Genomic DNA, 16,251 nt, shown 5'->3' with positions numbered 1-16,251 from the left:
TGCCTAAGTAATTAGATTTCCTTTGATTGCACCAGCAATCCATGCAACATGACTATGGAGGAAAATATAAAGCATGTAGGAAATATGCTTTGGTGCCTCTTGGGAATTCCTTGTTCAATTTTGATGATAAATACAGAAGGCAGCAAATTGCCTGTGGTTGCTAAGGAGTCAGATCTGTCAAGAATGATGCCCCTCCGCCTGGACAGTAGAGATTGTAGCTGAACATTAAGGGATGGCAGAATGGGGCAGTGAAGGAGGGAGAAGATTGTGACTCATTTGACTCCAGATAAACTACAGTGATGGGACCTAGTGTGTGTCCCATTAACCTAGATTTTATTCCAGGAAGAAAGGGGCACTTGAATCCTGGAGGGTCTGCATCCAAAAGTTATACCAAAAGAAGTGGATTTCAGAACAAGGGATGGAATCTCTGGATGTTATAAGTTGTGGTCCAGCTCCCACATTAGAAATACAGGGCTCAAGCCCAAGTTATGGGTATGCTGTTAGGAGGAGGCCTTTATTTAGCCTCTTTCCCTTTGAGGGAATTATTGCAGCCAAAGAAAGCTGCTTTATTCGATCATCCTCCAAGCCACTAATATAACCTGTCTCTATTCTGAATACTTATTCTGAATAATGTAAATGTAATAATTCAATGAATAATCTTTTCTGTCTAGCTTCCTTTATTTAGCATTGTTTTTTGAGGTTCATCATTTTGTAACACATATCAGCACTTCACTGCTTTAATTTTTAATTTGGCAATTGTATTCATTTGCACTGTATACAGTGTTTTGAAATATGTGCATTGCAGAATGACTAATTGACTAAACCAAGCTGATTAATGCACAGATCGCCCCACTTTATGTTGGTGTTGAGAACACTTAAAATCTATTATCAGAAGTTTTTAAGTATTGTAACTGTAATCATGTTACACAATGGATCTCTTGAACTTATTTTTATTAATTGAAATTTTGTGTTGTTTGATCAGTATTTTACATCAGCTCACAGCCTTGATAACCATCATTCTATTATTATTAAAGATAATCTCTGTATAAATGAGATTATACACTATCAACCAGTGTTTATTTCATTAAACAAAATGCCCCACAGATTAATCCACATTGCCACAAATGACAGGATTTAATTTCTTAAAGTTGAGTAGTATTACAAGGTGAATTTCTACCATATATTTTACTCAGGAATCTCTTGCTGTACTTGCACATAGGTTGGTTTCACATCTTGGCTATTGTGACTAATGCTACAATGAATATGGAAGAGCAAATAAACCTTCTACACACCAATTTTATTTTCTTTGTATATATACCGCGTAGAGAAATGGTGGATCATATACTAATTCTACTTTTGCTTTGGACCTTTATATAGGTCCTTTATAGTGTTTTCTAAAATGACTGCATTAATTTATTTCCCCATCAGCAGTGTATATAAATAGTTCCATTTTCTCCCCATTCATGTGAGTTCATGCTGTATCTTTTTGATAATATTTGTTTTAACAGTTCTTTGTGGTTTTAGTTTATACTTCCTTAGTGAATAGAGATGTTGAGAATTTTTTTCTGTACCCTTTTGTTATTTGTATGTCTTTTAAACATTTAATCTGATCTATTTTTAAATCAGATGGTTTCCCCATGTCTAGTTACTTGAGCTCTTTATTCTGAATATTAACCTTTTATGAGATAGAAAGTTTGACAGTATTTTCTTTCAGTCTATAGACTGAAAGAACACACAGTGTTATAAGGTTTTTCCCACTGTATTCTAATTTTTTACATTTTCATATCTTATATGAATATCAATCCACTTTGAATTTTATATATGGAATAAGACAAGGGCACAATTACATTTATTATCATGTGGAAAATCACTGAAGACTATTGCATTACTACTATGTGTACTTTGCCCCTTTGTTGAAAACCAGATGGTTGTAATGCATGGACTTATTTCTGGATTCTGTTCTTTTTGCTCATGTTTATATGCTAGTATCATGCTATTTTGACTGCTGCATTTTTTCTTAATTTTTTGTACTGGTTCTGGGGCTTGAATTCAGAGCCTTAGTGCTATCTCTGAACTTTTTTTTTTTTGCTGAATGCTAATGCAGTGCTATACCACTTGAGACACAGCTCCATTTTTGGATTTTTGGTGGCTAATTGGAATCAGAGTCGCACAGTTTCCTGCCTGGACTAGCTTTGAACCACCATCTCAAGATCTTAGCCTCCTTCCCGAGAAGCTAGGATTACAGGCTTAAGCCATTGACATGCTAGAGTAGTTTAGTACATTTTGACTTTATTATTAATCTGTTCAAGTTTTAGTTTTATTATTCAATCTTGGTAGGTTATTTGTTGCTAAGAAATTGTCCTGTTCTTGTAAGTTATGCAATTAGTTGGCATTGTTATCCTTTCCCATGATTTTCTCCTACATTCCCTCCTCCTCCCACTCATCTTGTTTTACCCTTACCTTCCGTTTTTCAAATAAACAGATAAACATATATACAATTTACCAGGTACCACATCCCAATATAGTAACAACATGAGATAAACCTTAAGGGGAAAAGAAGAGAAAAGAAACAACCACAAAGATAAATCTCTTGTTTCCATATCCTGGAGTTCATTTTGCATATCCTCTTCCTATATGGCCCTATGTACATAGTTTTTGAGCTATTATGATCCTCTTTTATGAGAATCCTAGATGTATACTAATAGCTACAAATGGAGGAAACCATTGAGCCTATCCCCCTTTGAGTCTGGCTTACTTCACGTAATATATTTTTTCCAAATCTTTTCATTTCATTATGAATGGGGCAATGTCATTCTTTCTGATTGCAGCATAGAATTCCATTGTGTATAAGTACCACATTATCTTGGTTCATCCATCTACTGAGGAGCATCTGGGTTGGTTCCATATCTTAGCTATGGTAAATAATGCTGCAGTGAACATCGTTGTGCTAGTGGCTTTAGTATATTCTTGTTTCTGGTCATTTGGGTAAATGCCAAGAGTGGGATTGCTCGTCATATGGGAGTTCTATGAGGAACCTCCATACTACTTTCCCATAGTAGTTGAATGAGTTTACACTCTGACCAACAGTGCAATAGTGATCCCTTCTGGCCACATCCCCACCAGCATCTGTTGTTATTAGATTTTTAAATTTATTTTTACTTTTGTTATTTTTTGTGGGTCATGGGCTTAATTCTGGGCCTGGGTACTGTCCCTGTGCTCTTCAGCTCAAGGCTACTACCGTACTCCTTGAGCTGCAGTGCCGTTTCCTGTTTTCTAATGGTTAATTGGAAATAAGAGTTTCACGGGCTTTAGTGCCCTGGCTGGCTTTGGACCGCAATCCTCAAATCTCAGACTCCTGGGTAGCTAGGATTACAGGTGTGAGCCATCTTGCCCAGCTAGATTTCTTGATAATGGCCATTCTAACTGGTGTGAGGTGAAATCTCAATCTTAAAGTTGTTTTGATTAGCATTTCTTTTATGGACAGAAATGATGAGCATTTCTTCATGTGTCTATTGGCCATTTTTGTTTCCTCTTCAGAGACATTTCTCTTTGTGTCTTTAGCCCACCATTTAATGGAATGGTTGTTTCTTTGAGGATTTGTTTTTTTGAGAGATTTAATTTCTTAAACTCTAGGTATATTTTAGATATAAAGACCGTTGTCTGTTGTATGGCAAGTGAAGATCCTTTCCCACTCTGTGGGCTTTCTATTTATCTTGTTTGCTATGTCCTTTGCCAACAGAAGCTCTACAGTTTAAAGCAGCCCCATTTGTCCAAACTTTCTTTGATTTGTTTTGTTCCTGGGCCTTTATTAAGAAAGCTTCCACCCATGCCAAGGAGCCCAAGTGTGTCTCCTATTTCTTCCTGTAAAATTTTCAGGGTATCTGCTTTTACCTGAAGGTCTTTGATCCATTTGGAGTTGGTTCTGGTTCAGGGAGACAGATAAGGACCAAACTTTAGTTGTATACATGTGGTTAGCCAGTTCTGCCAGCACTGTTTGTTGAAGAGGCTGTCTTTCTTCCAGCCAACATTCTTGGATCCTTTATCAGATTAGGTGGCCATAGGTCTGTGGGTCGATCTGTAGGTCTTCAGTTCTATTCCATTGGTCTATTCCATTGGGTCTGTTCTTGTGCCAGTATCAAGCTGTTGAAATTATTTCTATTTTAAATTTATCATTACTTGGTTTTTTTGCCTGATATATGCTCTGTTCTGGAAAATGTTCTGTGTGAGCTTGAGAAGAATACGTGTATTGCTCTGCTTTGAGGGTAATGTTCTCACTATGTCTTTTAGATCTGGTGGATTTAAAATATAGGGGAAATGCAATGTTTTATTATTGGCTTTCTGTCTGTATTATCCATCCACTGTCCAAAGGAAATACTTAAATCTTTACTATTACTGTCTTATACATAATCTCTGCCTTCAGATGTGTTCATGTATGTGTGTATGTGTGTGTTTACATGTGAAAGAATGAGAAAGAAAAGAAACAGAGAAATGGGATCTTACTATGTGGCTCAGGCTGTTTTGAAAGTTATGATCCCCCAAACACAGCCTCCAGATTAACTGGGATGACAGGTGTGTTCCTCCACACTCAGCTTTTAAGGTTGTCTTTATAGTTAGTTACTTCAGTATTAGATATATTTATACTCATCAGTTTAGGATTGGATTAATCCTATTTAACTCATTATAAGCTTAAAATAATGGGTTTATAAATTTACTGTAACCTAAAAAATGGTGTTATGTCTGGTACACTAATTGCAGGCTGAAAATAATTGGGTTACATCTTGATAGTGTTGTTATATCCTGATAAATGCATTGAAAGTAAAATTTTCATGAAGCAAAAGTGCCAAGGAGTCTCTTGCCACTTCTTGTAGCTGGGCTAATAATGGCAAACTTCCCATCTTTCCTTAATCTGAGGATGTCTTAATTTCTTTTGATCGCTGGCTATAGAAATTTTGGTCAAGAAAATTTTTTTCTTTCAACACTTTAAATATATTAATCTTTTGCCTTCTGACCTAAATGGTTTCTGAGGAAAAATTGTTCATCTTGAGAATCTGTTTTACATGATTCTTATATTCGTAAGAGTCATTTCATTCTTACTAGTCTTACATTCTCTCTGGTTTTTGTTTTGTTTTGGTTTGGGAGCTTGGTGAGGGGCAACGTAGTTACAATATGTATTGGTGTGACATTCTTTGGGTTTATCCTTTGTGGAATTAATTGAGCTTTTTGGACCTTTAGACTCATTACTTTCACCAAGTTTTGGAAATGTTTGGTGATAAGGTACTCTAATTTCTTCTGTTATCTTATTCTTTTCCTGGTGTTCCATAATGTAGAATTGGTTATATGCACTTTAGGTGCTGTTAGTTTTCTTTGTTCTTTTTCCTCTCTACTGCTCAGATTGAATAATTTCACATGTCCTATTTTCAAGTTACCTGATTTTTCTTTCTCATTTAATCTGCTGTTAAACATGTAGAAATATTGTTAATATATGTTATCTAATCCTGAAATTATATATTGCTTTCATTTTATATTTGTTATTTATTTATATTATTTCTTTGTTTTGGGTTTTTTTTTTTTTTTGGATCCGTCTTTGGGTCCAGTGCTCTGGGCTTGAGCACTGTCCCTGCTCTACTACTTTGAGTCACAGTGTCACTTCTGGTTTTCTGGTGGTTAATTGGAGATAAGAGTCTCACTTCTGTGCCAGAGCTGGCTTTGAACCATGATCCACCAGAAAACCAGAAGTGACACTGTGACTCAAAGTAGTAGAGCAGGGACAGTGCTCAGGCCCAGAGCTCATATATCATTTTCTTACTTTAGTTCTTTAGGTTTACTTTAGTTTTTTTGCTCATGGATCTCTTTAGGTTTTTGAGCCTAGTTAGAAAAGTTATTTCAACAATACCTAAGTCTAAAATAAATATTTAAGGGCTATTAAGTTCAAAATCTAGACTTCCTTAGCAGTGTTTTTTTTGCCTTTTCCTCCCTGTGAGGTGAGGGGCCGTATTTCATGCCTCTTTGCATACTTTGAAACTTTTGTTACAATATGGTAACCCTGGAAATCCATTTTCCTCCTTTTTTAGGGATTTCTGTTGTCAAATTTTAGGGGCTACAATCATTCATTTGTAACTTATAAAAGTATTTTTACAAAGATTATATTCCATTTTTGTGACTCTTGTGTTTCTTTTGTTATCTCAACAGTCAGTGATTTGACACAGATTTCCTTAAATACCTGAGTTTGACTAATTTTACTTTTCTATAATTATGCAATGCGCTGTCTGCCTCAAGATTTTGGTTATATTTTGGAGTTCTGATATATTTGATTTGTCAGGTGAGAGCAGTCCATTCCAATAAAGGAGTAAATTCTGTAAGCATTATATTACACTATGTTCTCTGTTATAACTTCTACCTTATATTTTGACATGTACTTTTTGATGCTCATTGTTTTATTTATATTTATATTTGAAATTAATATTCCTTGTTTCCTAGGACTTTGGAGAATGAGAAGAGGTTAAGGATGCACAATGTAATATTATACATTTTCTCTTAATGCTTGACATTTATTACTTTAACATATTAAAACAATGCTTTACCTATGGCTTCATTCTAATATTTCCCAATTTCATTGACTGAATTGTAAGTAAACTTTTTCTTGTGTAGTATGTACACAAACAGTAACACTTTAATCTCACATATTTTGCCATCAATGATACTGTTTGGAAGTTATATTGACATTTACTTACATTTTTCTATATATATTCTCTATTTTTATTCCAGCTGAAACTTCGTGGAAATCTACCTAGGAAAACTTACCTTGAAGGTCAGTTTTTGTTTTTGTTTTATTTTTTGCATGTCCCAGGTCTTTAATGAGATTTTTTTCTTTTTTTTTGATCAGTTGTTTTTTTATATGTCATTATGTCTTTCATATATTTATCCAGTGAAATGTTGGAACATTAACTCAAATAATTGTTATCAAAACTTTTCCTTAAAAGGGAAATTATGTTTTTTATTATTGCCAAAAAATCTTTGTGGTATTAGAGTATCACTGAAAAGTAAAGCAAAGCAAAATACAGATTGATTCTGATAATTTTTATTCTCCTTTATAATCCAATATTAGTCAATTATTATGTTATATTATTCATTACAATATATTTACCTGTGTTTTCAGATTTTGTCTACCATATAGATCTAATCAAAAGGTTTTATCATTCATTGATACCATTATAAGACACATTCAACACACCAGTAGTGTAATAATCCAATAGTTAGCAAATGCTCAGCATGAACATGAAAAGGACAGGTCAAAAAATGCTGTTGCTTATGGTTCCTGAGGCTCCTTGCTGGGCTGTCAGTGTTGAGAGAACTAGAAACTACCAGGGAGTCAAGGTAGATAGGTAGCCATGTTTTACCAGTTAGTGCAGGAATATTTTAAAATTCTAATAGTTGGAATAGTCATAGCTATGTAGTGATTTCATATCCATTCAGAGACTAGATAATTTATTTCAAATGAATGCTGGAGAAAGGTGTGCAGGCAATTAGATTTCTTTGTGTCATAAAAATTCTTGGGTTGTAGAGAGTATTATCCAATTAAGGACTTATAGGAAAAAAACAGGTCAAAGTATGGTAAAGTATAATTTTAGAACAAATCTAGCAAACAGGATGTTTACCTTAGCTTGAACAGTAGAATAGGCCAATATGAAGAATACCATGGTCATAACTTAATACCTTAGTCATTTGTGTTCTCGTTCATCTATTCCATGAGGATGCTACTTTGGAACATGAAGTTTTAGGAACTAATACTTCAAATGACAGAAAACATTTAAAGTACATTTAAATGATTACTTATTTTAGAAAAATAATAGTTAAAAATTACGAACTATTATAATAGGGGCATCCAATTGAAGAAATTTCTAAGCCAAACATGCATGGAAGGAGCTGCATGGATTTTTGTTAAACTACATGTAATAAAATAATAGAGAAGAAAACTAATTTAAGGAAGGACTTTATAGCTAAAAGGAAGCAGAATGGGAATATCTGAAAAATGCGGAGGTTGGTCATGTGAAAAGTAAAAAGTCATATTTAGGGAACCAGATCCAGGGTTGATCCAGGCAATCCTTTGCTGAAAAGATTCATATGCATAGAAAGTTTCTATTGCTATTCAAGACCTCGGGACCAAGACTCCAAAAGCAAGTCAGGAACTTAACAGAAAAATTTCCAGAGGCCAGTGTTCATAGCCACATGTGATGGGTCACACATGTCTGTTCTCCACATTCCAGGATACTCTTCCGTAGCCACTCTAGCCATAGCTCAAGCCAGCCCTGGTACAACTCATGATCCTGCCATTGGGGCAAAAATCATAGCCCTAGTGCCAATTATGTGGTGCCAACTCTGCAGATACACAGGGTTTTTATCTGTGAAAGCATGGTCATCTCCACCTAAATTTCAAAGGGTATCATGAGCAATCTGAGCAGAGACTCTCACAGAGTAGAGCTACACCACCTCGTGGTAGTGCACAGTGGGAGTGTGGTGTGAGTGCTGCCCCTCAAGCTCTGGAGCTACCAGCTTGCTTGCCAGCACAGACAGCTGCAGATCTGTAGCATCTGCCAGCTGCAGACATGACATTTCAAACCAAGAGCTGCTGCATGGGCTTAGTGAAGCCCCCTGCAGTAAGTGGGAAAGAAGTGAATGCTACTTGTCTCTGTGTTACTTGAGGCCTTGGGGACTCAACTCTCCTTCCCAGAGAATGTGACATACAGTCAGGAAAGATTTCTCTGGAGCTTTGCTAAGTTTTGATGTTTCCATCCTATACAAAAATCAATTTCAAATAAAATAAACTGCTAAACTGTCACTGTAAACCTTAACACTGCTAGAGAAAAACAGAAAAAATCCTTGAGGAAATAGGCATAAATAATGCTTTTCTGAGTGGAACCTTAGAAAATAAGAACAAGAATTGAAAAAATGGGGGCCAGAGTTTGACCTGGTGGTAGAGTGCTTGCTTAGCATGCATGAAAACCTGCATTTGACTTCTTGGTGCCACGTACCTAGAAAATAGCTGGAAGTGGTTCTGTGGCTCAGGTGGTAGAGCTCTAGCCTTGAGAAAGCCCAAGGACAATGCTCGACTCTTGAGTTCAAGCCCGAGGACTGGCAGAATGAATGAATGAATGAATGAATGAATGAATAAATAAATAAATAAAATTGAAAAATGGGATTTCATCAAATTGAAAAGCTTTTGCATAATAAAGGAAGCAATCTAGAGAATCCAAAGAAAACAAATGGGAAATGTTTGCCAGTGCTCAGGCCCTGAATTCAAGCCCAATACTGGCAAGAAAAAAAAAAGTGAATAGATTAATCCCATCATGTTTAGTGTGTTTGTTGTTGCAGGAGTGGGTTTGTTGTAAGAGGGCGAATCTGGCCTCCTTCTACCTTCTGCCATGGATGACACAGCCTCATGAAGGCTCAGATAGATTTAGGCACCTTGAGAATAAAAATAATTTCCATGAAAGGTATCTAGAATAGAGATCATAGAATACATAGAATACATAGCTTTAAGAGTACAATGAAGTGTCACCCAACCAATTGTCAGATCATAGGCTAAAATGAGGCTGCTCCAGGAATGATAGAAAGAAGCCATGAGTAGCTTTGAATAATGTATAGAAGATTTAGTAGCCATAAAAACCAGATGTACAGGGGATGGGAGTTTGGCCTAGTGGTAGAGTGCTTGCCTAGCATGCACGAAGACCCGGATTCAATTCCTCAGTACCACATACATACAAAAAAGCCAGAAGTGGTGCTGAGGCTCAAGTGGTAGAGCTCTAGCCTTGAGAAAGTCCAAGGACAGTGCTCAGGCCCTGAGCTCAAGCTGAGGACTGGGAAAAAAAAACCCCAAAACAAAAAACATGTACAACGATGACATTGAAATTTTTTCTTATACTTCATTTCTTAACATTTAAGAACCAGAGTCAAAAAGTAGGAGTACTTAATGCTAGTATTTACCATAATCTGGCTAAAAGGCAATCAGTTATGTACCAGAAATGTACACCATGTGTTGTGATGATGTTTAATGTCAAAAACCTTAATAGATACATTTTAACAACAGTATAGAAAATTGTAGTTATTGGATGACAAACCTGAGAGCTACCCACTTTACCTTCACTCTGTACTTCTTATGCTCCAGGGAGTATTATGTGTTAGCCCGTTAACTCACACAGCTGAGAGGCAGGATTACTTCCCAAAGTTAAATGGTCAGTTGTACAGACTGGTCTTCTCATGGCTCTGCTTCAGAGGCGGTCCTCTCAGTCACTTTGCATTCACACAACCGCTGGTCAGAGACATGTCTGGAAAATGCACTTACCACATGTTACAGATGCTGCTTTGTTTATATAATCATCTTTCATTCTTTTTCAGATCTAATACGTAATGTGCTCTTAAAACCAAAGAAAGAAAAGAAAAAAGGAAAAAGTGTAAGTTATTGATTTATCTTTTAAAACAACTGCTGGTGCTTTACTTTGCTTTAATATTCCTGCCAGGAATATTCTATCATAAGGAAACATTCTTTATTCTTACAAATTTATGAATTTTAAAAATCTGTTATATGTTTCATATTATTTGTACATTACTATGAAACTATATAATGACTTTCTCATTCTACACTAATTTGTTGTTTCTAATTTACCCCAAATTGCTGTTCTACTGCATGGAGTACAAGAAGTTCAAATTCTGTTCTCTACAAAAGACTATTTACACAAGATTTAACAGTCATTAAAAACTTCAAGGAAAAGCACTGATACTTCTTTTGCAGCATGGGATATTTTCCCCTGCATACGTATGTTCTTGCCTTCTCAGTGCAAAATTTCAAGCAGATCAATCTTTTACTTCTTTTCTTTTTAAAAATTTTAAATTTTTATTGTAAAGTTGACATACAGAGATGTTGCATTATCTGACTAGTGTAAGTCAGATAATGAATACATTTCTTTTTTAATAGTGTCACTTCTTCCTTTCCATTCCTCTTACCTTTCCTCTTACTTGCCTCTTTTTGTCTTTGTTCTCAATGTTTCTTTTCTTTGTTTCATTATTATCCCAAGCCTCACAATTCCTAATGTGTTTCTGAAATACCTTATGTATGGAGCTATTGCTTAATTAGCAAGCCCCAATAACTCTAGCTTTGTACAGACTATTAAAGGCCATCTATTGTGATAGGAATAACTTTTGGTTTTGTTTTTATATCTATTCTGGGATTTGAACTCAGAGCTTGGGCGCTGTCCCTGAGCTTCTGTGCTTAAGGCTAGCATTCTAACACTTGAGCCACAGCTCTGTCTCCAGAATTGTGAATGGTTAATTGAAGATAACAATCTCACAGATTTAACTGCCTGAGCTGGCTTTGAACAATTATCCTCGGATCTCAGCCTCCTTAATAGCTAGGATTACAGGTGTGAGCCACCAGTGACCATTTAGAAAAGTCATTCAGGGAGCATGGCCTAGTGTTAGAGTGCTTGCCTAGCATGCACCATGCCCTGGGTTTGATTCCTCAGTACCACATACACAGAAAAAAGCCAGAAGTGGCAAATATCATGTAACCCTTTTACTAATTACAATAAAAAATTTAAAAAAAGCCAGAAGTGGTACTGTTGCTCAAGTGGTAGAGCGCTAGTCTTGAGAAAGCCCAAGGACAGTGCCCAGGCCCTGATTTCAAGCCCCAGGACTGGCTAAAAAATTGAGGGAAGGGATGGGAAGGAGAAAATGAAGGAGAAGGATGGAAGAGATGGCACTGATCAAGATGCATTGTATTTATAACCTGACATATGGAATTGTAACCTCTTAGTACAGACATTTAATTTTTAAAAAGTCATTCTTCTCATCTCAATTACCCATTTATACTTGAAGCTGTTTTGGATTTGTTTTTTCTTTTGAAAAATTTGAATTATTCAGTTGTCTACATGCTATGTCAGGCTAATAGAATTAAGACTAATATGATCAGCATGAGACTCCCAAATGTTGACATTTTACTATTTGTATTTTCAGATAAGGAAATTGAGCCTAAGTGAGGTTAAACAACTTGCATAAGGATGTTATCATTCGATCCTACACTGCATTTCTTCCATTTGCCTCATCTTGAGAAATTAAAAAATATTCAGTCATATGTCATTGAACAATGGGGATATATGCTAAGATATGCAACTTTAGAGTCTCATAGACTTTCCTGCTGGGGCTGGTTTCAAACCACAATCCTCAGATTTCAGCCTCCTGAGTAGCTAGGATTATAGGTGTGAGCCACCATACCCAGCTGCAATGAGAAGTCTTTTAATTCATTTTTTGTGTGTGTTGTGTGCATATGCCTTAGCTATTAATATAAGTCCCAAAACACATAGGCTCACACATTGCACAATATTCGTATAATTTCTACATAAATCTCCATCATATTAAGATATAAATAGAGGAGGAAAAGATAAATGAAGCAAAGGGAGTTACTGTGGCTCAAGTGGCTCTAGTGCCTAAAGACATCCTAACTTCTTTTTCCAGATCCTTTGATTTGGAAAAATCAAAGTAACGTTGTTACTGTATACCAAACAATCAAGTAGTGCTATTTTGAAGTTCTTTTTTTTTTTTTTGCCAGTCCTGGGCTTGAGCTCAGGGCCTGAGCACTGTGCTTGGGCTTTCTCAAGGTTAGTGTTCTACTCTGAGCCACAGCACCACTTTTGGCTTTTTTCTATGTATGTGGTACCGAGGAATCGAACCTAGTTCTTCGTGCATGCTAGGCACTCTAACACAAGGCCAAACTCCCAGCCCCTATTTTGAAGTTTTACACTAAAAGTCACTTTTCTTCTGCCAAGATAAGATAACCCCATTCCTCTCAAGCATTCTCTCTTAAAAATGTTGAAGACACAACTCACGGACTTACACACACACACACACACACACATACACAACACACATCATATATCACACATATAGGGACTTGGCAGGGTAGCACACACCTATAGTCCAAGCATCTTTCCCTGTAGAAAGATGGGGAGTTTGAAGCCAGCGTGGATTATATAGTGAGTTCAAGACATTTTGGGCTTATAAAAAGCAACCTGCATCTAGGTCCATACATTTCTCTCAACATAAAATGTTCAATGTACCTATCCACTCTTGATTTCTATAGATGATGCCCAGAAAAGTATAAAAATATACAATTTAGAGCCAGGAGTTTGGCCAAGGACAAGGACAGTGCTCAGGCCCTAAGTTCAAGCCCCAGGATTGGAAAAAAAAAAGGGGGGGTTAGTATGTAATAATTAGAATGTCAAATTAGCATATGGTAAAAACTGAGTTTTCAGGCACTGGATAAAGAAGATCTATAGAAAGAGTACAGGTCATCTAGATCTGGCTTTGGTCTGTCTAGTCATTATCTGAACCATTTGTCTTAGGCTACACAGTGCAGAATTGTTCATGAAAAGGTCTTTGTTCCTTGGAATAGGTTTTGTCCTTTATCCTAAGATGTTCATTAATCTGAACTACTGGGCCAGTGATCCACAATAAATGCAGGAAAGAAAGAGTTGAGAGAACTCAGAAGGAATAAAACACAAAGATGAGGTTAGGTCAGTGGCTGAATCCTACCCCTAATGAACTGTGTTTTATTTTTTATTGTTATCATAAAGAAGTTTATGATTACATGGAGACTTGATCAATGTTACTCCTTTCAATATTCTCACCCATTTCTCCCTTCTTCCCCTCTCCCCTCCCCACACCTTTCCTTACTCTTCTTAATTTTGTAGGATATACACTGGATTCCTCTTTGCATTTTCCTGCTCCTTACCTTTTCATTCATGTCCCCCCTTTCCCCTGACCAGGCTCCACCCACTTCCTAGTGTTTTATGTTGCTCTACTTTGATTTGGTCTTTCTAGGGAATTAGACTATTGAAGACCTCTCTTGAATCTAAACTATTCAGGTTAATACATTTGTACATACATGCATGCTATCCAATGTATTTACTTATGAGTTTGTAAGCTAAATTTAGCTTATACATACAAGGGGAAAATATAGATCCTGTTTCTCTGGGCCTGACTTACTCAATATCATTTTCCAATTCTTTCCATTTCTTTACAAATTGTACAATATTATTCCTTCTAATGGATGAATAGCATTCCATTGTGTGTATATATATCATATTTCGTTTATCCATTCATTCACTGAGAGGCATCTGGGCCGATTCTACAGTAGTGCTGCAGTAAACATGGTTGAGCTGGTAGCTTTACTGTAACCTGGTTTGTGATCTTTTGGGTAAAGCTTGAGAGTGGAATTTCTGGATCATAGGCTAGTTCTATGTTTAATTTTTAAAGGAACCTCCACACTGCTATCCAGAGGTTAAACAGGGTTATATCAAATGTTAGAAGTTAAACTATTTTAAAAAATTTTTATCATAAACATGATGTACAGAGGGGTTAAGTTAAACTGTTCTTAAGGAAGACTTGGGGAATTCAATCAAAGAGAAACAAAACTAATAAAAGGACAAATGTAAAAACATAAGATGTACTTTTAGAATTTAGATTCAGACATATTTAGCTAGAGGAGAAGAACGATACTGAGGAATACTGGGAAATTTGGAGAGTTATTTATAGTCCAGAACTATGAGTAATAGCAGAATTGGAAAATCATTGAAGAATAAAGTCATGGCTGAGTGCTGGTAGCTCACGCCTGTAATTTTAGCTACTGAGAGGCTGAGATTTTAGGATCACTGTTCAAAGTTAGCCAGGGAGGAAAATCTGTGAGGTTTTTTTTTTTTTTTTTTTGTCAGTTATGGGGTTTGAACTCAGTGTGTGAGCTCTTCAGCTCAAGGATGGTACTCTACCACTTGAGCCTACAGCACCATTTCCTGTTTTCTGGTGGTTAATTGACAATAAGAGTCTCATGGACTTTCATGCCCAGGCTGGCTTTGAACTGTGATCCTCAGATCTCAGCCTGCCAAGTAGCTGGGATTACAGGTGGAGCCACCAGTACCCAATTCATTCCAGTTAACCACCAAAAAGCTGGAAGAGAAGCTGTGACTCAAGTGATAGATTACTAGCCCTGAGCAAAAGGAGTTCAAAGACAGTGACCAGACCCTTAGTTCAAGCCCCAGTACCAGCACACACACACACACACACACACACACACACACACACACGCACACACGCGCACACACACACACACGAATAACATCATGGTAAATGCTTGATTTTAATGAAGCCTTAATATTTTTTTTGCCAGTCCTGGAGCTTGAGCTCAGAGCCTGAGCACTGTTCTTGGGCCTTCTCAAGGCTAGCACTCTACCCCTTGAGTTACAGCACCACTTCTGGCTTTTTTCTTTGTATGTGGTACCAAGGAATCGAACGCAGGCCTTTGTGCATGCTAGGCAAGCACTCTACCACTAGGCCAAACTTCCGGCCCTGTTTAATGAAGCCTTAAAATCATGCCCAAAGTATCTCTTACAAAAATATCTTCCACTAGCCAGGTATGGTGGCTCACGCCTACAATCCTAGCTACTCAGGAGGCTGAGATCTGAGGATTGAGATTCAAAGCCCTGATGGGCACTAAAGACTGTGAGATTCTTATTTCCAGTTAACCACTAGAAAACTGGAAGTGGCGCTGTGGCTTGAGCTGAAGAGCTCAGGGACAATGCCCAGGAACAGGGGTAGGACAGTAGCCTTGAGTTGAAGAGCTTAGAGACAGCACCCCGGCCCAGGGTTCACACCCCACAAATGACAAAAAAAAAATTCTTCCACTAAATTAATTTAATTAACTTAGTGTCTAATGTACCTTTCATTGTTCTTTACAATGATTTGAAACACTAAGTGTTCATTAAGGAGACAGTGTCAACTTTGTTGTGGAGGTGTTGGCATTGTACATGATGATGCCTTCAGAACCTCAAGCTTCCCTCATTCTGTGGTGAAAAAATACCCTATGAAGCTTTGGGGCACTCAGAATTTAGGTTTCTAGTCATCTGGGTTATTTAGGCAAGAAACTTCAGCTTCAGATTCTACATAAAATTACTCTGAGGACTGAATTAACTCTAAAGTACCCCAGTCTCTAAAATTTAGTAATCCTATGATGATAGAATAAAGGTAGCCTTGATTGAAATTAATCATTGAAAAGTCCTATCTCAACAATATTAGCTCTTATTTTCTTTGTAGGTAATTTCATGACCTCAGTATTGCATACATTTGTTCTAATAATTCTAATTCATTTATTTTTCTTTTTTACCTGTACTTGAAGCTCTCATGCATTATTTTATTTTAAAAATTTAGGAG

The 16,251-nt window shown here is 36.7% G+C and overlaps 1 protein-coding gene across 1 annotated transcript in view; it reads left to right on the top strand.

Moving 5' to 3' along the window:
* Catspert (catsper channel auxiliary subunit tau) overlaps positions 1-16,251 on the top strand; it is a 77,518-nt gene that overhangs the window by 52,304 nt on the left and 8,963 nt on the right. Inside the window, exons 14-15 of the mRNA XM_090355211.1 lie at positions 6,744-6,808; positions 10,393-10,448. Coding sequence (XP_090211337.1) covers positions 6,744-6,808; positions 10,393-10,448 — 121 coding nt within the window. The remainder of the gene's footprint in view (positions 1-6,743; positions 6,809-10,392; positions 10,449-16,251) is intronic.

Source organism: Megascapheus bottae, chromosome 21, assembly GCF_031878675.1.
Source record: "Megascapheus bottae isolate mThoBot1 chromosome 21, mThoBot2.hap1, whole genome shotgun sequence".
NCBI lineage: Eukaryota > Metazoa > Chordata > Mammalia > Rodentia > Geomyidae > Megascapheus > Megascapheus bottae.
This window is presented reverse-complemented; position numbering and strand designations above follow the sequence as displayed.